Source organism: Bos mutus, chromosome 10, assembly GCF_027580195.1.
Source record: "Bos mutus isolate GX-2022 chromosome 10, NWIPB_WYAK_1.1, whole genome shotgun sequence".
NCBI classification, from domain to species: Eukaryota; Metazoa; Chordata; class Mammalia; order Artiodactyla; family Bovidae; genus Bos; species Bos mutus.
This window is the reverse complement of record NC_091626.1, coordinates 52721197-52746830: the sequence shown is the minus strand read 5'-3', so window position 1 is coordinate 52746830 and position 25634 is coordinate 52721197. Positions and strand designations below refer to the sequence as shown.

Here is a 25634-nt window from a genome sequence, read left to right as displayed (position 1 = left end):
AGAGGAGATGATGAGGGCAAGCATTAATTACCTCAGGCTTCAAAGCCACTAAATTTTGGAGTGCAATAGCGAAACAGCTGGTCAAACTGTTGCTTGCTATACTTTGGAATCATGACCACATACCAACTCAAGCTTTTTTATTAGTGTGAATGGTATGAGTAAAATTCAGAATATTGGAATATGCTCATTAAGTCTTGCTGCTTTCAAAAATGTACTGTGGTAGATAGAGATGCACTCAAACTATAGCTTGACTGCTCTAAGCCGAGATGCAAGGCAACACAGCTATTCCAAAAGAGGTCACTCTGCTTGTGTCCCACACAACTGAGAATATCACAATTTGGAACTACACAGGGTTGAGGACTGCCAGCTGCTTCTGTATACAAAATGTATGCATACAAGCACAGGTTTCTGAGTGGAACTTCAAAAATAGATAAACCTGTTACCCCAGGGTATTTCAAACACCTTTCTTTAGGAAGTCTCTAAGTGACAACGAAAGGGAACTTAATGGCAAAGATCAGATTAATGGTGCTGCACCCTGGCATACAGTGTTACAGGGGTAGAGGCAGCAGCCATTAGGTTAAGAGAAAGGAATTGGTCAGAACAAAGGAGCCAGTGATAATGAGGTAAATTTTCCAGGGGTATGTGGTTACTTAAAAATTGTCTTGAAGCTCACCTCCTGGAAGTCTGATAAAACTTCCCGGGTATGGTATTTTTAAATGTGCCCTGGGGTTGCTACAGGCTTTATTTAAAGTAATTTCTGGGTCCTTGAACTCACAGCAGTAGAAAGTAGACTCCACGTAGAACCTCTTCCCAGCTACTGCTACTACTGCTGCTGCTAAGTCACTTCAGTCGTGTCCGACTCTGTGCCACCCCATAGATGGCAGCCCACCAAGCTCCCCCGTCCCTAGGATTCTCCAGGCAAGAACACACTTCTCCAATGCATGAAAGTGAAAAGTGAAAGTGAAGTCGCTCAGTCGTATCCGACTCTTAGCGACCCCATGGACTGCAGCTTACCAGGCTCCTCCATCCATGGGATTTTCCAGGCAAGAGTACTGGAGTGGGGTGCCAGCTAGGAAGACCATAAACCTGGATTTCCTAGGATGGTACCAATTTATGGTTTCGTAGATACACAATGCCTTTTCATTCTTTTTAGAGCCCTCTTTCATTTTCTTTCATTTTACACAGCTTCTGCGTAGAATCCAGGCATTGGCCCATTGGTCAAGCAAGGCCCCCCCAGATGTAGAACCAAGGACTTGGAGAAAATATGTAAAAGAAATTCACCAAGAAGTGCTAAGGCCTGCCAGATTGGCTAGCCAAGTAACGACTTCTGTTGCTAGTATCAGGAAGTCCTGAATAATCTGCTAAGCAAGACTCTATATTTGCTATGTACCACTGACAGTCATATGCTTCCCTTGTTCCCTGTTACTGAATGAGACTTTTTTTTTTTTTAAGGATAAACTGCTTTTATCCTAATTTCTTTTCTCTTTACACTAATACAGTGGGGATGTTCGAAGAAGATGATTTATCTTTAATTTATAGACTTAGGAATGACAAAGAACCAAACCTGGAGGTGATAAAGAGATTACCCAAAGATCCTAGACTTCATACTTAACCCAGTAACTGGATATAATTTGGGGACCACCTACCTTGGAAGACAGAGGATGGGTTCATTATGTTTAAAGTACATACAGAGATGGAAATTCCATGAATAAATATTGAATGCTCAAAGAGGTGGAAGGTGACAGATACCATAAGTTCATTCAGCCAATAATTTTTCAAGCGCTCCTTGCCTTTCCTACTTCTGTGCAATATCCTAGTCTCCCTTGAAACTAGAGATGACCACTTGACATCATTCTACAATGAGATATAAGCAAAAGTCTTCTGGCTCTGGCTCTTCTATGTTCTTCTTTTATTCCTCTGGAACATGGATGTAGAACATCTTCCACAGAAGATGATAAATGAGGAACATAGATTAAGCTTTTCACTTTGAAGGGATAACAGAGTTACCACTGTTGTTGTTTGGTTGCTCAGTTGTGTCTGACTCTTTGCAACCCTGTGGACTGTAGCCCACCAGGCTCCTCTGTCCATGAGATATCTCAGGCAATGCTGGGGAGGGTTGCTATTTCCTTCTCCATACTAGCCCTCAAATACCTATACCTGGAATTCTTGTTGAATGAAATCTCTCTTTGACCAAGCTACAATCATGGCTTAATAAGAAATTTAATAAAATTCTAACCGAATCAGTGGGAAAATAATTTAAAAATCTACCAAGTTCATTTTGTCTGATTATATACAAAACGGTTTAAAATGTTTAATTTGTTAACTCTTACTATTTTTATACTTGCTGTGTTTTATGTCATTCCTTAACTATTTAGCATGTGTTTCACAAACTTTGACTTTTATGAAAATTCAAAGGTTTATTATTTAGATGGGAAACTGTATGCTCATTTAGGAAAATGTGACAGAAAGATTTTTTACACACAAGAGAAAAATCTATCACACATAACTCCCAATAAATCTTACTCTATTAGATCATTTCCACCTTGATTAATTAGCTGACAAAGATTCCTGTTTTAGTTCAACAGCTTGTGATTTGCCTTTCCTATAAGAGGAGAATAAGATATTTTGCTGCTCACTCTTGGTAAATAAAGTAAGCACTGTTAGGACAATTTGCATTGTACTTTTTTCTTAACTAAAAACAATGTGCATCTTAAAGAGTAGTTAATATGCCCAATTTTATGTTTTTTCATTATTAAAGACAGGAATGGCTTTGTTTCCATGGGAATAAGTTATTTTATTCATTCCCAAGTTAAAGCAAAGCATTTCACTCTTTGGAACTCAGGATTATTACGTGTGTTTATGTTCTGTTTTGTCTGTATTTCTGTTTTCAATTTGCAGGTACCCTAATCTCTGCACAGCCAATCACTATTTGGCCAATATTCTTTTGGCAGCCATCCAAAAGGCTAATTTCTTTATAATTACTTATACCAAATTTTCAAATGGTCTCACTACAATTTTTTTTTTTGATTTAGTTTCCTGGATATAGCCCGAATACATAGCTCCTATAATAAAGGCAAAATAAAGACAAAAAGCAAATAAAAAACAAACAAACAAAAATAAAACCCAAACCCAAGTTATCGAAGTTCAACCTATTCTGAGAAGGACTATTTAGCCTAAAGAGATGCTCATGAATTTCATAAAGCCTGATTTCAATAGAACAATCTCTTGCTAAAACAGTCATCCTCTGATGGGAAGTCATTATGAAAGTAGTATATAAGCAAAGAGCCATTCAAAAATGAGAAATGATCTATAGTTGAACTAGTTATAATGAAGCAACTAAAATAATCTATACCAAGATTATTATACCAAATCTATACCAGCAACTATACCAAGAAAAAAACCAATAGTAAATGAAGTTGCAATTAAAATCATATTAAGAATCTGTAATGAAATTTCTATAATATTTTAAATGTCATTGTATCAAATTTTATTAATAGACACATAAGATAGATATTTAATGTATATATAAATGTGAGTTTATATACGGAGGAGCCTGGTAGGCTGCGGTCCATGGGGTCGCTAAGAGTCGGACACAACTGAGCTACTTCACTTTCACTTTTCACTTTCACGCCTTGGAGAAGGAGATGGCAACCCACTCCAGTATTCTTGCCTGGAGAATCCCAGGGACGGGGGAGCCTGGTGAGCTACCGTCTCTGGGATTGCAGAGAGTTGGACATGACTGAAGCGACTTAGCAGCAGCAGCAGCAGCACATATATATGCATTGAAACAATCTGTAAGGTTATATTCAAAATATAGGTGGTAAGATTAGTGAAATTTTTTTAGTCTTTATCTTTTACTGTTATAATCAACAAAAGTTTGTATTTTTAAAAATCTAACAATCATAAATAATCTCTTTCAACTCAAGCTGGAAGGCAGGGAATTGATTGAAAAAATCATCAGCCAGAAACTTGCAAGAGCCATCCAGAGGCAAAGCAGCAGCAGCCTTTCAAACAGTAATTAAATTCTCTAGTTACAGCTTAATTCCTTAAACTCTGACCCACCAAATGGAAATATGAAAGACACTTGATGCACACATTTCCTCTGAATGATTTATTATGAATTATGTAACCCAGTTCCATCACAGTATAGGTGTCTTATTATTGAATCAAGAGCCCTTAACCCTATTATCTTTCAATTGTATTAGAGCAGATAGACAAACTCTAAGTTCAAAACCAGTGCCAGTGCACAGGGACTTTTCCCACTACATTTATCAAGGGCATTTAATTATGGGAATTTGAATTGACCAAAAAAAAAAAAAAAGAAAACAACACCAGTCCTCAACATGTCCCTTTTGTTTAAGTTTTTCTGATGGTTTTCTAGGTAGTAACCGGGTGTTGTAGATCTATTCTAGTACTGTAATAGATCAAAGAACCAAAGGACAAAGATACACCAATCCGATATGATACACCAATTTTGCTGCCCCACCTTAAGCCCTACAATTGGATCATTAATACTCAAAGCCTTTTGTTCTGTTTTTATATCTAATGTTTCCTTCACAGGTACTAATATTGCAGATAAACTTATTTTAATAGCTGTTTTAAGTATTATTTGACATTAAAGATGATAAAATATTAGTTATGTTAAAGTAATAAAAGTAAGAAATTTGCTTGTTTAGAAAAATTCTTTGTGTCAATTTTGCTGTGAAAAGAGAGACCACTTAGGGAGAGAAATCCGAAAACAGGAAGGTCTATATGATACCACTTATATGTGAAATTTAGAAAACAAACTAGAGAAGAACAAAATAGTGCTTACCAGGCACCCAGAAGATGGGGAAATAGGAGAGATGATATTTAAAAGTACAAAATAGTAGCTAAATGACTCCTAAAGAGCCAATGCACAGTATAATAAATACAGACAATGATATTATATTATATTCATCAAATCTGCTAAGAGACTAGGTCTTAATAATACCCATGACAAAAAAGTAATGATAATCATGATATGTGATAGAGGAGCTAGTTAATGCTACAATGGCAACCATATTATAGTATACATGTATAAATCAACCTGCTGTTCCTTAAATTTATATGCCAAATATAATTTTTTTAAAAAGCAACGGCATATATAGAAAACAGAAGGATCAAATTACTGTCTCAAAAAACAGGAGAAACATAAATGAGTGTGAGTATAAGATTGTGTGCAATAAGGGTGGTTTCTATTCACCACTTCCCTAGGCTCACCAAACATTTTTGCAGCTCAGACACTTTTTTCATTGTTTCTGAGGGCAAGGATGTCTTTTCCCTAATCCTCTACCTGATGAACATCTACCTGCTTCTCAATACCTGATAAAAGATCACCTCTGTATGAAAATTCCCTAAAAAACATTTTTTCCAGTCCCTAGCACCTAGAGCAATTAGATATGAAAAAACTATTTACCAAAAAAATAAGAAAATATCATTGGTCAGAGAAATCATACTCTTCATATTATTGTTCTTTAACTATTACAATTTAACTATTCTAATTAGTGGCTACTTGTATAGCTGAACATTAACCATTTGCTTGAAGTTGGGAGGAAGATTCACTTTGGAAAAATGTTTGACATTTATTAGACATTGGATTCAAGGCATTATCTTTCTAAATCTGACTTTTCTTTAAATGGTGACATGCATTTTGTTTTCTAAAACTAACTTGTATGAAGATAAACTGCCTGTTAATGATCTGTGGGGCAGAAGATAGTCAGTTCAGTTCAGTGGCTCAGTCGTGTCCGACTCTTTGTGACCCCATGGACTGCGGCATGCCAGGCTTCCCTGTCCATAACCAAATCCTAGAGTTTACTCAAACTCATACCCATCGAGTTGGTGATGTCATCCAACTATCTCATCCTCTGTTGTCCCCTTCTCCTCCTGCCTTCAATCTTTCCCAGCATCAGGGTCTTTCCAAATGAGTCAGCTCTTTGTATCAGGTGGCCAAAGTATGGGAGTTTCAGCTTCAGCATCAGTCTTTCCAATGAATTTTCAGGACTGATTTCCTTTAGAATGGACTGGTTGGATCTCCTTGCAGTCCAAGGGACTCTCAAGAGTCTTCTCCAACACCACAGTTCAAAAGCATCAATTCTTTGTTGCTCAGCTTTCTTTATAGTCCAACTCTTACATACATACATGACTACTGGAAAAACCAAAGCTTTGACTAGATGGACCTTTGTTGGCAAAGTAATGTCTCTGCTGCTTTTTAATATGCCGTCTAGGTTAGTCATAAATTTTCTTCCAAGGAGCAAGTGTCTTTTCATTTCATGGCTGCAATCATCATCTACAGTGATTTTGGAGCCCCCAGAATAAAGTCTGCCACTCTTTTCACTGTTTCCCCATCTATTTGCCATGAAGTGTTGGGATCAGATGCCATGAACTTAGTTTTTTGAATGTTGAGCTTTAAGCCAACTTTTTCACTCTCTTTCACTTTTATCAAGAGGCTCTTTAGTTCTTTGCTTTCTGCCATAAGGGTGGTGTCATCTGCATATCTGAGGTTATTGATATTTCTCCCAGCAGTGTTGATTCCAGCTTGTGCTTCATCCAGTCCACTGTTTTTCATGATATACTCTGCATATAAGTTAAATAAGCAGGGTGGCAATATACAGCCTTGACATACTCCTTTCCCTATTTGGAACCAGTCTGTTGTTCTATGTCCAGTTCTAACTGTTGCTTCGTGACCTGCATACAGATTTCTCAAGAGGCAGGTCAGGTGGTCTGGTATTCCCATCTCTTGAATTTTCTACAGTTTATTGTGATCCACACAGTCAAAAGCTTTGGCATAGTCTATAAAGCAGAAGTAGATGTTTTTCTGGAATTCTCTTGCTTTTTCAATGATCCAATGGATGTTGGCAATTTGATCTCTGGTTCCTCTGCCTTTTCTAAATCCAGCTTGAACATCTGGAAGTTCACGGTTCACATATTGTTGAAGCCTGGCTTGGAGAATTTTGAGCATTACTTTACTAGCGTGTGAGATGAGTGCAATTGTGCGGTAGTTTGAGCATTCTTTGGCATTGCCTTTTTTGGGATTGGAATGAAAACTGACTTTTTCCAGTCCTGTGGCCACTGCTGAGTTTTCCAAATTTGCTGGCATATTGAGTGCAGCACTTTCACAGCATCATCTTTCAGGTTTTGAAATAGCTCAACTTCAATTCCATCACCACCACTAGCTTTGTTCGTAGTGATGCTTCTCCTTATTACCAAATTCAGACTTAAATTGAAGAAAGTAGGGAAAACCTGAAGATCATTCAGGTATGACCTAAATCAATCCCTTACTATTATACAGTAGAAGTGACAAAATAGATTCAAGGGATTAGATCTGATAGACAGAGTGTCTGAAAAACTATGGACAGGGGTTCCTGACATTGTATAGGAGGCAGGGATTAAGACCATCCCCAAGAAAAAGAAATGTAAAAAAGCAAAATGGCTGTCTGGGGAGGCCTTACAAATAGCTGTGAAAAGAAGAGAAGCGAAAAGCAAAGGAGAAAAGGAAAGATATACCCATTTGAATGCAGAGTTCCAAAAAAATGGCAAGGAGAGATAAGAAAGCCTTCCTCAGTGACCAATGCAAAGAAATAGAGAAAAACAATTGAATGGGAAAGACTAGAGATCTCAAGAAAATTAGAGATAAAAATGGAGCTTTTCATGCAAAAATGGGCACAATAAAGAACAGAAATGGGAAGGACATAAAAGAAGCAGAAGCTATTAAGAAGAGGTGGCAAGAATACACAGAACTGTACAAAACAGATCTTCACAACCCAGACAATGATGATGGTGTGATCACTCACCTAGAGACAGACATCCTGGAATGTGAAGTCAAGTGGGACTTGGGAAGGATCACTACGAACAAAGCTAGTGGAGGTAATGGAACTCCAGTTGAGCTATTTCAAGTCCTAAAAGATGATGTTGTGAAAGTGCTGCATTCAATAAACCAGCAAATTTGGAAAACTCAGCAGTGGCCACAGGACTAGAAAAAGTCAGTTTTCATTCCAACTCCAAAGAAAGGCAATGCCAAAGAATGCTCAAACTACTGCACAATTGCACTCATCTCACATGCTAGCAAAGTAATGCCCAAAATTCTCCATGCCAGGTTTCAACAGTACGTGAACCGTGAACTCCCAGATGTTCAAGCTCGGTTTAGAAAAGGCTGAGGAACCAGATATCAAATTGCTAACATCCACTGGATCATCAAAAAAGCAAGAAAGTTCCAGAAAAACATCAACTTCTACTTTATTGACTATGCCAAAGCCTTTGACTGTGTGGATCAAAACTAACTGTGGAAAATTCTTAAAGAGATGGGAAATCTGTATGCAGGTCAGGAAGCAACAGTTAGAACTAGACATGGAACAACAGACTGGTTCCAAATCAGGAAAGGAGAACGTCAATGCTGTATATTGTCACCCTGCTTATTAATCTTATATGCAGAGTACATCATGAGAAATGCCAGGCTGGATAAAGCACAAGCTGGAATCAAGATTGCCAGAAGAAATATCAATGACCTCAGATACACAGATGACACCACACTTATGGCAGAAAGCAAAGAAGAACTAAGGAGCTTCTTGATGAAAGTGAAGCAAGAGAGTGCAAAAGCTGGCTTAAAACTCAACATTCTGAAAACAAAGATCATGGCATCTGGTCCCATCACTTCATGGCAAATAGATGGGGAACCAATGGAAAGAGTGACAGACTTTATTGTCTTGGGCTCCAAAATCACTGTAGATGGGGACTTCAGCCATGAAATTAAAAGATGCTTGCTCCTTTGAAGAAAAGCTATGTATAATCTAGACAGCATGTTAAAAACAGAGACATTACTTTGCCAACAAAGTCCGTCTAGTCAAAGCTATGGTTTTCCATTAGTCATGTACGGATGTGAGAGTTGGACGATAAAGAAAGCTGAGCGCTGAAGAATTGATGACTTGGAGAAGAATTAATGTTGGAGAAGAATTTTGAGAGCCCCTTGGCTGCAAGGAGATGAAATCAGTCAATCCTAAAGGAAATCAGTCCTGAACGTTCATTGGAAGGACTGATGTTGAAGCTGAAGCTCGGATACTCTGGCCACCTGATGCGATAAACTGACTCATTAGAAAAGACCCTGATATTGGGAAAGATTGAAGGCAGGAGGAGAAGGGGATGTCAAAGTATGCGATGGTTGGATGGCATCACCGATTCCATGGACATGAGTTTGAGCAAGCTTCGGGAGTTGGTGATGGACAGGGAAACCTGGTGTGCTGTAGTCCATGGGGTCACAAAGAGTTGGACACGACTGAACTGATTGACTGAGTAGTGATCAGCAATGAGACCAGAGTACAGAGAAGTGAGAAAAGAAGGGGGAGAAGGCAAAGGGACAGTAGGCAGAACAGTGATAGATTGGGCAAAGCAAGACAGAGAGAATGAAAGGGAAATAAGGGCAGAAATGGAGAGAGAGGGGGAAAAATATAACAAAGGGCAGAGATGGAGAAAAACAGGCAAAGATGGACAAATGTCAGAGGAAAAAATAGAAAGAAACTAAAAGGTCACAATAATTTCTGCTGTTGGAGTTCTGCTGTTGGCTTTTCTTGTATTCCTGCAAGGACACTCTGTGTCCATAATAACATTTGTTTCCTCCTGATCTCTTTTCTATGGGTCAGTTTAAATGTAGACCCTTTCTTCTCACCAAGAGGGATCTCTACAGAATAGCCCCCATTGTCCTGAGCTTGCTGTTTGCAATCCCCTACTCCCTAAATATTTGGGGCATTTTGTCTGAACTCTATTTGATCCTCACTATAAAACTAAATACTGCTACTGCTACTGCTGCTAAATCACTTCAGTCATGTCCGACTCTGTGCAATCCCATAGACAGCAGCCCACCAGGCTCCCCTGTCCCTGGGATTCTCCAGGCATGAACACTGGAGTGGGTTGCCATTTCCTTTTCCAAGGCATGAAAGTGAAAAGTAAAAGTGAAGTTGCTCAGTCGTGTCCAACTGTTAGCGACCCCATGGACTGCAGCTTACCAGGCTCCTCCATAAATACATGGCCCCCTATATCTTAGCCTATAGAACATCACAGCAGTATCTCCAAACATCTGTCCTGTTCTGAAATTTTACAGTTTGTTGACTATAAATCTTTTTGGTGGCTCTAAGCTTAATTCTAACCTCATTGAATTTCATCCAATCTTCTTTCTATACCTGCTCCTCTCCTTATGATCAAACCTTTAAGTTCTCATACAAGTCATTCATGAAGTAGGTGCTATTCTATTGGCTCTGCTGTGTATAGATGGGTATTGGCTCAACCACATTTACCAAATTAAAGGCAATATTGGTTATATGGACTTCCCTGGTGGCTCAGACAGTAAAGCGTCTGCCTACAATGCAGGAGACCCAGGTTCAATCCCTGGGTTGGGAAGATCTCCTGGAGAAGGAAATGGCAACCCACTCCACTATTCTTGCCTGGAAAATTCCATGGACAGAGGAGCCTGATAGGCTACAGTCCATGGAGTTGCAAAAGTCGAACATGACTGAGCAACTTCACTTTCTTTCTTTCTTTTCTATTGGTTATACATCCCCATGGTGCCACAATATAGACAAATGATTAGCAAACAAATCTGTAACCCCGTAAATTGTGACTAAGTGCCTTCTTGCTTTGGACAAATGTGGGACTATCTTCTTGACAAATGACTTCCTGATGCTGATACCATTGTTGCAAGCCAGCTCAGAAGACTGCGGAAATGCTCCCTTCCCACGTAGTCCAGAAGAGGCCTGCGCTAGTAATCCAGGCAATACATCAAATCCTTGATTACCTTCAGGCTGTCATTTTAAAATATGAACCTGCCATGCTCTAAAGACATTTTTATTTAATTGTGGTATTTAAATGCTATCTCCTATGGAGATTAGTTTATGCTTAATTCATACTCAGCCCTGGGTTGAGCAGCACACGGCATGGTGGAGAGTCCTGGGCCTGAGACAGTCAGTGTGCCACTCCATCTGGGTTGCTGTGAATTGAACATAGGTGGCATATATTTTGAGGGCCAAGGCAATCACACCTCTATAAATAACAGCATTATGAGTTTCTGATACTTCTGGGTTAAAGGAGCTTCTGTATAATACTACTTCATAACAATAACTTTACTGAGTCAAGGTGGGGAATACTTTGAGCATTCTGTGCTCAATGCCCACTGTGAACAAACCTAGACACAATACACAAACCTAGTATATTGAAAAGCAGAGACATCACTTTGCCAACAAAGGTCTGTATAGTCAAAGCTATGGCTTTTCCAACTACTCATGTGTGAATGTGAGAGTTGGACCATAAAGAAAGCTGAGCGCCAAAGAATTGATGCTTTTGAACTGTGGTGCTGGAGAAGACTCTGGAGAGTCCACTGGACAGCAAGGCGATCCAACCAGTCCATCCTAAAGAAAATCAACTCTGAGTATTCATTGGAAGCACTGATATTGAAGCTGGAGCGCCAATACTTTGGCCACCTGATGCAAAGAACAGACTCATTGGAAAAGACTCTGATGCTGGGAGAGACTGAAAGGAGAAGGGGACAACAGAGAATGAGATGATTGGATGGCATCACAGATTCAGTGGACATGAGTTTGAAAAACTCTGGTACATAGTGAAGAACAAGGAAGCCTGGTGTGCTACAGTCCATGGGGTCATAAAGAGTCAGACATGACTGAGCGACTGAACAACAACAACCCACTGTGAACCTGAGATTCAAAGAGGTTGAGGCATTTCCTGGTGGTTAAGAAGCATGCTGAATCCAGAAGGGCTCTGGAACTTAGGTTTATAAACTTTAAGTCCAGAGAGTTTTTTTTTAATATAATATGAAATTATTCAAGTCAGTACTTCCCATGGACCCAGTACAGTGCTTTGAATATAAGGAAACGGAAGTAGAATTTAGCTGATACCCCACTAAGCAAGTGGAGCTGGTTGTTCAGACAATACATGAGTAGAATGTTTAAACACCACTGCCATGTCTATTCAACATTACCATGAATAAATGAGGGAATGTCCATACTCCTACCATAGGCATTGCATTGACTAGACTCTTTTTTAAATTAACTCTTTACTCTAGTGGTTAATACCAGTCAAAACAAGATAGCCAATACATGCCTGCTACTGCCCCTCCGAGAGGTAGTCAGTGTGACATTTTGTTTTCATTTCCTATGTTAGCAAAAATGAGGCACCATGGATCAACTATAGGGTTCTCTAGAAATCAGAGTATCAACATATAACATATAATCTAAGTCTCCTAACCACAAAATTTCTTATTCAAAGGGGCAGACAATACTGCCATTTTCTCTCTAGAATACACTGGAGAGACTGACTCCTTTCCCTCTTGAGGGAATGGTTTATGATAAGCATAAACATTTCATTAACTGTAGCACAGGAAAATAAAATAAAATGTCATAATTAATTATGTAATGATCAAATACATAAATTACTAGGATCCAAGAGCAAAGATAATGAGCACCTTAGATTTATATAACATTATCATTTTCAAAGTGTTTTTATATATATTAGCTTGATTAACTCTCATGTGATATTTTAAAAATTCCACATTTACAACCCCTACTAACCCACATTTCTGCAAGGGCTTAATTGGTCATGGCTCTTTTCCCTGTAAACACTCTCCAGAGTGCCCCATTCTAGAATCACACATTCATAGCTTTTGAAGATTAAAATTTTTCAACTTCTCTTTTTAACCCACGGTAAGAGAGGTAGAATTAAAATTGAAATCACTTAGCATTAATCTCTTGAGGGCATCAAAGTGCCATTAGTGGGAGAACAATTAAGCTTTCAAGCAAAAAAAATTGAAAAATTACTTCATTTGCATTTTTGTCTTACCAGCTTGTGACTGCCTTGTTGGTTCAGGTCAACTGCATTTTTTCCGAAGGAAAAATTTAAATGTGGGTAAAAACAGACCTCTGTATTTCTACTTGTATCTTATTTTTGATTTCACAATAGGGGACTCCTTCGTAGACTTGACTGTACTATAACCTGTCTAAGCTTTGATTTTTTCATCAATAAAATGAAGGAGTTGGATAAAACCATCTCTCAATATTTCACTCAATTTCAATTCTCAAAGTCTTATTTCAGCAGTACTTCCTTCCTACAGCACCTTGTTCATCAGACTAATCTTGGCCTCATTATTCAGAATGGAACTTTTTCAATATTAAAGTATTACTGCTATGTTTCCTCCTGGGCACAAAGGATATGATGTCACTAATGTTAATCACTGTAATAATACAACTGCCATTTTGAATATGCTTAACAGGCAACAAAAGCTCTATATACATTATCTCAAGAAATATATCAATCCTATGAAGTGTGTATTATCCCAGTTTTTCATATTAGAAAAGCGAAAGTTCAGAATTTAAACAAATGGCCCCAAATGCAAGCTAAAGTCACACCATTAATAAGCCATCCTATTTTCAGAACCTCAGGACATGTTTTTACACTCCAGTTCACAGGGCAGAACTGTCAGGTTAGTGGGAGGCATGGATGAGTTCATCTATGACATATATGCATTTTTCAAAATCTGCACATAAATTCTCCATGAACTCATTTCCTCCTGCCAAAGAAAGCCCCTTATAAAGAAAGATAAGTTTGTAATTTTCATACCATTTTCATGGTCAAATGAAAACATGCATAGGTAGATTCAAAATAGTATTTCTAGAACCAATGATACAGAACATCAATAATAAAAATGGAATCTTTGCGTTCAGGTAGCTGGCAACAAAATTAATTACTGTTGAAAATTTAGACATTCATATTTTACATTCTAGAAGGAAAGAAACAAAATATTTGTGAGCATAGTTTCACTTACAGCTCATAAATATTGATGGAGAGGTGAAAATAAGCAATATATATATATATATATATATATATATATATATGTATAGCAGGGTACAATAAATTTAAATTTCCTCTTCCTTGAAAGGACGGCTGTTTAAAAAATACTTATATTGTTGCTGCCAGTATGTGGTGTCTCTTATCGAAAGGAAAACCAAGCATACAGTAAATTACACGAAAAACTGCCAATCAGCATATCAAAACCTCATATTTTAACTACCTATTTCAATATACTCAGCCCATGAACCATGATGTTTTCTGACCTGTCCAGTGGGGACAAACACTATTCCTGACATAATGAGCACTGGACGCTGTCATATCTAGTTCTTTTGGGTGGAACTTGTCTTGATTTGGGGCAGTTTTCTCATTGCATGTATGTACCATTACTCAGATGATTTGTCAAAGGGGGCCCTTTGCAGGATTAGAAAACTAGACTATTTCAGCATTTCTGTAGTAATGTCTGTCTAATGCTGCTGACATAATACTACAGCATTAAGGATGCTTTATTTAAAAGGTTGGGGACTGCTGCTTTGTTTCATAGACTGCAACTGGCAACCTATGGATCACATATATCCAGAGGTACCCTGTTTCACATGTTCTGTGTTGGCTCTCATACTATCTTATTTTGTTGTGCTAACCAATTAAATTCAAAGTTCCAGACTTTCTATTCTAGTCAAGAAATAGTAAGAGGGACTAGAGATACATCCTCACATGAAAAGTGAAAAAGTGAGCAAAATATTTGAAATATTGTTTTTCATACTGAATGATTTGTCAACAGTGATTTCAAGAAGACCAAAAAAAGAAAAAAATTATCAAGGTGAACCTCACCATTACTTCAGCTAACTTCCCTGAGGGAATTTCCAGGCCACTGTGCAAAGAGAGGAAAGCCAGGTAGAGTCCACTGAACTCTCTGAGTTAGAAAGACAGAGCTGAAAATCTGAGGAAACCAAAGCAGTTAGAAGTCACAAGGCATACTATCAAAAAGAAGAGAACTGAACCGAAAAAAACAAAACAAAAACACCAACTTCCAAACTGCTACAGGCTCATCTTGAGCAACCAGTTGAGTAACAAGTGCATGCATGTGATAAAACTAACCAAGGCCAGGTTAGAAGCCATCCTCAAAATGATTAGATGTCACAATGCCCAGCACTCACCAAGGCCAGAAGTAGTGCTTATGTCTACTGCACAGATAAGAAAAGTTTATCATTCATGAGTCAGTTGGCAGAGGATATGGAAAAGTCTTGCTTCAGCACTGAGGAGTAATTAGCCTGAAGTTGAGTGCCGTTTCATTTCCACTTAATAAATTTTAAAAGCAAGAACTAAAGGGTTTCCATGTAATTTAACTACACCTCAGAACAGAGCTCAGGAATATTTAGAGGATGTTATCTATTTCTGCTTTACTGACTATGCCAAAGCCTTTGATGTGTGGATCACAATAAACTGTGGAAAATTCTGAAAGAGATGGGAATACCAGACCACCTGACCTGCCTCTTGAGAAATCTGTATGCAGGTCAGGAAGCAAAAGTTACAACTGACCATGGAACAACAGACTGGTTCCAGATAGGAAAAGGAGTATGTCAAGGCTATATATTGTCACCCTGCTTATTTAACTTATAGGCAGAGTACATCATGAGAAATGCTGGACTGGAAGAAACACAAGCTAGAATCAAGACTGCCGGGAGAAATATCAATAACTTCAGATATGCAGATGATACCACCCTTATGGCAGAAAGTGAAGAGGAACTAAAAAGCCTCTTGAAGAAAGTGAAAGTGGAGAGTGAAAAAGTTGGCTTAAAGCTCAACATTCAGAAAACGAAGATCATGGCATCCGGTCCCATCACTTCATGGGGAATAGATGGGAAAACAGTGGAAACAGTGTCAGACTTTATATTTTGGGGGGCTCCAAAATCACTGCAGATGGTGACTGCAGCCATGAAATTAAAAGACTCTTACTCCTTGGAAGGAAAGTTATGACCAACCTAGATAGCATATTCAAAAGCAGAGACATTACTTTGCCAACAAAGGTCCGTCTAGTCAAGGCTATGGTTTTTCCTGTGGTCATGCATGGATGTGAGAGTTGGACTGTGAAGAAGGCTGAGCGCTGAAGAATTGATGCTTTTGAACTGTGGTGTTGGAGAAGACTCTTGAGAGTCCCTTGGACTGCAAGGAGATCCAACCAGTCCATCCTAAAAGAGATCAGTCCTGGGATTTCTTTGGAAGGAATGATGCTAAAGCTGAAACTCCAGTACTTTGGCCACCTCATGTGAAGAGTTGACTCACTGGAAAAGACTCTGATGCTAAGAGGGATTGGGGGCAGGAGGAGAAGGGGAATACAGAGGATGAGATGGCTGGATGGCATCACTGACTCAATGGACGTGAGTCTCAGTGAACCCGGGAGTTGGTGATGGACAGGGAGGCCTGGCGTGCTGTGATTCATGGGGTCGCAAAGAGTCGGACACGACTGAGCGACTGAACTGAACTGAAAAGTATTCAGCAACCAATAAGGTAATATTCACAAAGTCTGTTATCCAATCTAAACCATCAGGCACATGAAGTGGCATGAAAACATGACACAAAATAAGGGGAAAAAAATATCAATCTAAACTAACCAAGGATGGACACAGATGATAAAGGAGTTAAGGGCATAAAAACAACTGTCATAGTAATCGCATGAATCAGAAAGTTAAGTACAGGACAGTATCGGAGGAATGGGAAGACAAGCCGCAGATAGGGACAAAGTATTTTTAAGACACACATGTGATGAAAGTCTATTTTCCAAAATATTCAAAGAAATAATAAAATTCAATAATAATAACGATTTAAAATTGGGCCAAAAACCTTGACACCTCATCAAAGAAAATAAAAAGGATGGCAAAGAAGCAAATGAAAATATATCCCATAAAGTATGTCTTAAATGAAAATCACAGTATTAATAAAACAACAACAAAGTATCACTACACACCCATCACAACGACCAAAATTCAAAATGCAGGCAATGTCAAAAGCTAGAGAGGATATGGAGCAAGAACTATTGCTGGTTCTTGCTGGTGATTGCTGGTGAGAATGCAAAATGGTATAGTATAGCCACTTTAGAGGACAGTTTGTCAGTTTCTTACTGAACTAAACATACTCTTATCATATAATCAAGCAATCATACCCCTTGGCATTTACCCTAAGGAGCAAAAAACTTATGGCCACATAAAAACCTACATTATTTATAGCAGTTTTATTCACAATGGTTAAAACTTGGAAGTAACCAAGACATTCTTCAGTAGGTGAATGGATAAATTCAAGATACTATTATTCTAGTACAGAAAGACAAATATTACTCAGTGCTAAAAAAGAAATGAGCTATCAAACCATGAAAAAAAACACAGAATCTTAAATGTATATAAATAAATGGAAAAAATTCTTTCCAGATTGGAAAGAATACATATTGTATAACTCAAAATAATAGGGCCTCCTAGAATAGGAAAAATTTTGGAGACAGTGAAAGATTAGTCATTGTCAAGAATTGGCGGAGTGAGGAGTAATGAACAGGTGATGAGCAGAGGATTTTTAAGGTGGTGAAAATAGTGTGTATGATACCATAATGATGAATACTGTTGTTATACATTTGTCCAAATATACAGAATATAAACACTATGAGAAATTTTATGTTTCCTATGAATTTTGAGTGATTATCTTGTGCCAGTTGAGAAACCTATATGCAGGTCAGGAAGCAACAGTTAGAACTGGACATGGAACAACAGACTGGTTCCAAATAGGAAAAGAAGTACGTCAAGGCTGTATATTGTCACCCTGCTTATTTAACTTCTATGCAGAGTACATCATGAGAAACGCTGGACTGGAAGAAACACAAGCTGGAATCAAGATTGCCGGAGAAATATCAATAACCTCAGATATGCAGATGATACCACCCTTATGGCAGAAAGTAAAGAGGAACTAAAAAGCCTCTTGATGAGAATGAAAGAGGAGAGTGAAAAAGTTGGCTTAAAGCTCAACTTTCAGAAAACAAAGATCATGGCATGTGGTTCCATCACTTCATGGGAAATAGTTGGGGAAACAGTGTCAGACTTTATTTTTTTGGTTCCAAAATCACTGCAGATGGTGACTGCAGCCATGAAATTAAAAGACTTTTACTCCTTGGGAGGAAAGTTATGACCAACCTAGACAGCATTTTCAAAAGCAGAGACATTACTTTGCCAACAAAGGTCCGTCTAGTCAAGGCTATGGTTTTTCCAGTGGTCATGTATGGATGTGAGAGTTGGACTGTGAAGAAAGCTGAGCCCCGAAGAATTGATGCTTTTGAACTGTGGTGTTGGAGAAGACTCTTGAGAGTCCCTTGGACTGCAAGAGGATCCATCCAATCCATTCTGAAGGAGATCAGCCCTGGGTGTTCTTTGGAAGGAATGATGCTAAAGCTGAAACTCCAGTACTTTGGCCACCTCATGCGAAGAGTTGACTCATTGGAAAAGACTCTGATGCTGGGAGGGACTGGGGTAGGAGGAGAAGGGGACTACAGAGGATGAGATGGCTGGATGGTATCACCGACTCAATGGACGTGAGTTTGAGTGAACTCTGGGAGTTGGTGATGGACAGGGAGGCCTGGCGTGCTGCGATTCATGGGGTCACAAAGAGTTGGACATGACTGAGTGACTGAACTGACTGAACTAACTGACTGAATGTAGGTTTATCAATTGTAACAATACACCCACACTCTCTTTGGAGATGGTAATAATAGAGGTAGGGTATGCATGTGTAGGAATAGAAGGTATATTGGGAAATCCCTACATGGGCTCTTCAATTTTCCTATGAACTTTACCTCCTCCAAGTACATCTTAATTTTTAAAACAGTTAAGTAGAGTTGCCGAAGATGCAAAGACTCAATCTGAACTTCTTTATATGGCAACTAAAACATCTAAGATGAAAAATACAGTGGCTTGGATTAAGAGTAGATTTGACATTACAGATGGAAAAGGCAATGGCACCCCATTCCAGTATTCTTGCCTGGAAAATCCCATGGATGGAGGAGCCTGGTAGGCTGCAGTCCATGGGGTCGCTAAGAGTCGGACACGACTGAGCGACTTCCCTTTCACTTTTCACTTTCATGCATTGGAGAAGGAAAAGGCAACACACTCCAGTGTTCTTGCCTGGAGAATCCCAGGGACAGGTGAGCCTGGTGGGCTGCCGTCTATGGGGGTCACACAAAGTCGGACACAACTGAAGTGACTTAGCAGCAGCAGACATTACAGAAGAAGAAGTCACAGCACCAGAAATAATTCAAAGTGAAACACAGAGAAAGGAAAGGGTGTGGGGGGGAGGGGTGGGCAGAGCATCCATGGTCTGTGGGACAACTTCAAGAGGCTTTATATATGTGTAAGTGAAACCTCCAGAAGACAGAAGCAGAAAGGATATTTGAAGAAATTATGGCCAAACTTTTTCCAAATTTAAAGAAAACTTCAGACTCATAGGCTCAAGTAGCTCAATAAACCCTAAGCACCAGAAACACAAAGAAAATTTAAACCATGGCATACCATAATCAAATTGTATGGGTGAGTAAAGAAAACAAAACTTTAAAAGCAATCATGGGGGTAGGGGATAACATGTACAGAGGAACAAAGAAGACAACAGATTTTTCATGAAAAATAAGAAAGCAACGAAAACACAAAGACAATGGAACAATATTGTCCAAGTATATTTTTCAAAATGACATTTAGAATCAATCATCTCAGTATGCAGTAAAAGCTTAGACAAAATGCAGTATTGATTTCTGATCAAAACTCTTAGCCTACTGGAAATAGAAGATTGCTGTCTTAAGTGGAAAAGTGGCATCTACAAGTCCACAGGTAATATTAGAATTAATCAAGAAAGGAACTGCTTCCCTCTAATATCAGGAACAAAGCCAGGATGTCTGCTTTTACCATTTTTACTTGGCATTATACTGGAACTCTTAACCAAGGGAATAAAGCAATCAAAACCATCCCAGGCTTTCCTTTGTACGAAAAAATGACGATTAAAACATACACATGGAAATAATTAAAAGGTTCTAAAATATATAAAATAACTTTGAAAAAAGAAAAAGTTGGAAAACTAGGACTACCTGATATTATGACTTTATTTATTACAAAGTAAAGCTGTATGATATACTGTATAACATAGGAAACTCTACTTAATGCTCTATAATGACCTATATGGGAAAAGAAGTGTTGGTATATGTATATGTATAACTGATTCAATTTGCTGGTTTTGAACTTTCAAATGTTCAGTTTCTCCTACAAAATGAAGCTCTAGCTGCATTGCACCTACAAGACTGCATGGCAGTGGAGATGTTTCTTGCCCATGAGTCACTTGCTCTCAAGTTTGCAACAGTGCCTTTCCCTCTCCTTTACGGTCCTTACCCTGCTTTATTCACTTACTTGACTGCCTTAGGAATAAGAATTTTTGATTATCAATCAGTTTCTTATCTTCTGTTAACAAATGAAGAGATAGTAAAATTGTTTCTCCCAGTAGTTTGAAGGGAGAAATCACAGAAAGCTCTTAACACTGTCTCTGGTACCCTCTGTTATTGGGTCCCAACTCATTTTCCACATCCTTTTCTTAACACTTCCTAAGCCAATATACACATGAAAAACTCTTATTTCATACAAACTATTTTCCACGTTCCCAAACAATCTGTATGTGTTGTGTTTGTTTACTTAGCATGTAAAGGAGATCCATGTTTAAACCATTAACAAAGAAAGAAAGAAAGAAAGAAAGAGAAAAGCATTGTTTACTTTTAAACTCATAGATTGGGATTTTCATTTCCAACAAATGGTAACTGGAAGTCATCTTATCTCTCTCCAAGAAGGAGTGACAGAAAGAAAAGAACCCTTGACAGAAAAATGATTCCTTGCTGTTTGGTACAGGATATAAAAGGTTTAAAAATAAATGACCCACAGAAAATGAGAGGTTCTAAAAGTTATCATCAACCATTTCATCAGTACAGCCTGGTATTGGTGTGATAGGCCATGGGATGCTCAAAGTCTTTCTACTGTTTTCAGTCATAAATCTTCAGATGTCAAGATATTGTTGAATCAAGCCTGTAAATTCCTCACTATACTGGGTCAACTCAAGTTACAGATCATGTTGTAATCATTTTTTTTTCTCCTGCAAACTAACCCCAGCTGTGCCACCTTTTTTGTTTGTAATATTATTTTTATTCACTTGTTCTCAAGATGAGGAACAAATAATAAATAAGACTGTTAAATAAGTTCACAATATCAGTTCACAACATCTTTTTATAATTCCTGCATAGATACAATTAAAACATGAGATAATTATTGCTTGTGTATTTTGCATGCTTGTAAATTTACCAAATATTTCAATATTTTAATAGTTTTCCATTATATACTTACAAATAAAACTTTTCATCCCATACTGGATTCAAGTTTCCAAAAATGGTTTTAGTCCTTCTTTTGTTCTTTCCGACCTGAACTGTAACATACGGGTCACTAGACCCTGTTTTGTCTTTTGCCTGCAAGCCTTGTGCAGAAACCACTGAAACAAACCAAATTCAAACTTTTAGTATAAGTATTTTTTCAGAAACAAAAAACTGACAATGAAGGAAACGTTTTCTATTACTTTGTCCTTTGGGTTTGCAGACACATCCCCATTGCTTTCAGTCTCGTGAAAAACAGGATTTAACAAAATGTTTCATGAAAGAATGAATCACACAACATTAAAATCTTTCTTTGACTGATATTTCCTTTTGCCTGTAATGAACAGTAGCTATAGACATACATCTACATATATTTATTAGCTATCTACTCATATGTCACTGCATGCATGTATAGACAAATGATAATGCACAAACATTAAGCTGATTAATTCAGTAAATATTTTGAATTATCCAATGTAGTTCAAAGTCTGTAATTTAAAATGTGTTTGTGTATATGAGTTTGCTGCTGCTGCTGCTGCTCAGTCGCTTCAGTCGTGTCCAACTCTGTGCGACCCCATAGACGGCAGCCCACCAGGCTCCCCCGTCCCTGGGATTCTCCAGGCAAGACCATGGAGTGGGTTGCCATTTCCTTCTCCAACGCATGAAAGTGAAAAGTGAAAGTGAAGTCGTTCAGTCGTGTCCGACTCTTAGCGACCCCACGGACTGCAGCCTACCAGGCTCCTCCATCCATGGGATTCTCCAGGCAAGAGCACTGGAGTGGGGTGCCATTGCCTTCTCCATATATAAGTTTACTGTCAGTATTAAAGAAAAGCTTCTTTATTTTACCTTTTGAATACAATATGAGTGAGTTAAGAGGCTTGGTAAATATTAACATGATAACCTATGCAGCTGCTGTTACTATTATGAACAACTTCAGAAGTTCAAATTACTAGACATCACTTTACTCAAATTGCATTGAGTCAAGGATCAAATGGATAAGGGGTATGGATCCAGGAGTAAGTAAAATGATATTTGTTTTCTCATTAAGAAAAACTGACTAAAGAGATTATTGGCTACTTGTCATTTATAAGTGTCAGGCAGCAACAAAACTAATCTCTTGTAAACTGCAGGGTATTGACAAATATAAAACAGAACTTTCTTCCTCTCAAAGAGCTTTTGATTAGAATGAGACATGGACTGAAATGACTTTAATTATCTGCCATACCTTTTAGAAATTTGAAGTTTCAATTAGACTTCAAAGTTGACAAGACTGAAAAAAATCTACTTATTTTGCCTATAACAATTACTAGCAGTGATTTCTAACATATATAAAAATCTCAAAGTGGAATGAAATTTTTTTCAAAAGACTCATTTTTACCTGTAATGGTTATTTTTGCTGACCACTTAGATGTCCCATCCAGTACACTCTGTTTGGCTGCCTTTGTGTACTGCACAAAATCTTCTTTAGAAATCTGAAACATTTCCTGAATTACTTCAAACACCTCTGGCCTGTTTGTCTCCCTGATCTTCATTCTTTCTTTCATGGCTGTAATAATGGTTTGAGTCTTATCTTCTGCACCATGCTTAGAACTCTTTTCTGCTGCTCCTATAATAGAAAAATTGATGATGATGTAAATATACATGAAGCTCTTTTTCATAGACCAAGAGAAGGAGGGTCAGAAAAAAAGGAAGAACATGAGAATGAATGAATGCTTTAATTCTCAGGAGTCAGGGTAGCTTTTTCAGAAAATATCAGGAGAATAAGCACCATGCTGAGAATCAGAATGACTAGCCCTTATGCTACTGTAGGTAATGGACATCCATGATCCCAGGGTTTTTTAGTTGTATTACTGAACTGAATCACAGCTGTGCAAATATTTGGTTTGAATTTTTAAAAACAACTTTCCAAACCAAAGGAACACACACAATCAAATGTGTTACATACCACACATATTTTTTTAAATTTTATTTTGTTTTTAAACTTTACAAAATTGTATTAGTTTTGCCAAATATTGAAATGAATCCGCCACAGGTATACCACACATATTTACTCACTTGGTAACCAAGACGAAATTGAGAAACAGATACATATGGCACGTCACTCAAAAATCAACATTTCAAATACTTGCACTCACCTAAAGTGCCTGATTATTTTTAATTCATGAAATTTATCGTAATTAAAAGCTTACATTTTTCCTTGCAAAATGAAAACTACCACTATCCATTAGATTGAAATATAGGGTGAGATTTTACTTGGAATGAAAGTGATTCTATTTAAAAAGGATTTAGAAACCACTGGGCTGCACCATCCCCACATCATGGGCCACAGACGTGAACTCTCATTCTACAATATGGCCACAGTTTTAAACAGGCTGAATTTTCTCTTTCTACTCAAAAAATAATTTTTTTACTTCTAGGACATTATTTGTTATGATTGGTCTCAATCTTCTGGGCTATAAACTATCTTTGTGTCATAAACTCTTGTTAACAAATCCTGACAGTGAAGAATTTCCAAAAGGCAATCCTTGAGTTCCTCAGCTTCTCCAACCACCAGCCTGATAGTCTCAATGCTCTGTGTGGCCTCTGGGTTGCTCTGTATTCCACGAGCAAACAGTGGACCTTGATTCTGACTCTCAAGGTTCCTTACTGAGTGTGAAGTAGGAAAGTAAAAGACCATGTATCAGGGTCCAGAGGGACTGTCGCTGCTGAAACCAAACACTTTTTGGTACAGAAGCAACTGAGATATAATGAAAAGAATATTGTGGCTATAGGTAATTCAGTTCAGTCACTCAGTCGTGTCTGATTCTTTGTGACCCCATGAATTGCAGCACGCCAGGCTTCCCTGTCCTTCCCTTCACCAACTCCCAGAGTTTACCCAAACTCATGTCCATCGAGTCGGTGATGCCATCCAGCCATCTCATCCTCTGTAGTCCCCTTCTCCTCCTGCTCCTAATCCCTCCCAGCTGCTGCTGCTGCTAAGTCGCTTCAGTTGTGTCCAGCTCTGTGCGACCCCAGAGACGGCAGCCCACCAGGCTCCCCCGTCCCTGGGATTCTCCAGGCAAGAGTACTGGAGTGGGTTGCCATTTCCTTCTCCAATGCATGAAAGTGAAAAGTGAAAGTGAAGTCGCTCAGTCGTGTCCGACTCTTAGCGACCCCATGGACTGCAGCCTACCAGGCTCCTCCATCCATGAGATTTTCCAGGCAAGAGCACTGGAGTGGGATGCCATTGCCTTCTCCGATCCCTCCCAGCATCAGAGTCTTTTCCAATGGGTCAACTCTTCGCATCAGGTGGCCAAAGTACTGGAGTTTCAGCTTTAGCATCATTCCTTCCAAAGACATCCCAGGGCTGATCTCCTTCAGAATGGACTGGTTGGATCTCCTTGCAGTCCAAGGGACTCTCAAGAGTCTTCTCCAACACTACAGTTCAAAAGCATCAATTCTTCAGTGCTCAGCTTTCTTCACAGTCCAACTCTCACATCCATACATGACCACTGGAAAAACCATAGCCTTGACTAGGCTGACCTTTGTTGGCAAAGTAATGTCTCTTGAATATGCTTTTGAATATGCTATCTAGGTTGGTCATAACTTTCCTTCCAAAGACTAAGTGTCTTTTAATTTCATGGCTGGAATCACCATCTGCAGTGATTTGGGAGCCCCCAAAAATAATCATTCCAATTTTTGTCTCTATGACTATAAATACTGCCAAACATATTTTTTTGAAATACTGTATTTATGAAATAGGCATACTAATAGCTCATAAAATTGTTTAGAGATTGAATGTGATGATTTATCTACACAATTCCAACCACAAAGGATAGTCTCATTAATGTTCTTTGTATCTACTTCTGTAAATGTTATGCACCCGATTTAAACACAGAAACTAAAACTAAAAGGGAAGGTCAACTATGAACTTTGCTTATAATAAATTCATATAAAATTTAACATCAGTATTTTATTGAACATCCTCATTATTTGAAAATATAACATTTGTTTTCTAAAGTGGTAAAAATGCATTTGTAGTAATCAAGATGTAACTAAAAAGTATGGTAAAAGGGATGCATATTCTATTGGGAGAAAAAGCAGTTTCCCTCTATATATTTTTTTAACCTTTGAGAATTTAAACCACATATTTAAAAAAGAATACTAAAAATTAACATATTCCATTTAAGATAATTTGAAGGGACATTCTTAATGCCATAGTGATCTGTTAAAACATGCCCTAGAATAACTACACATTTGTGAATTATGTATCTTTAAGCATTCTTGTGATTTGTTAATAATGGCTTGGTTCCACAGAGCATAATTCTCACAGAGTATAATTAGCATAGGCTAGACTACATAGTTGCAACTCCCC

At 38.2% G+C, this 25634-nt stretch overlaps 1 protein-coding gene across 1 annotated transcript in view; it reads right to left on the bottom strand.

Annotated features, from left to right (window-relative positions):
• UNC13C (unc-13 homolog C) overlaps nucleotides 1–25634 on the bottom strand; it is a 644738-nt gene that overhangs the window by 318223 nt on the left and 300881 nt on the right. The window contains 2 exon segments of the mRNA XM_070377927.1: nucleotides 21258–21399; nucleotides 22659–22886. Coding sequence (XP_070234028.1) covers nucleotides 21258–21399; nucleotides 22659–22886 — 370 coding nt within the window.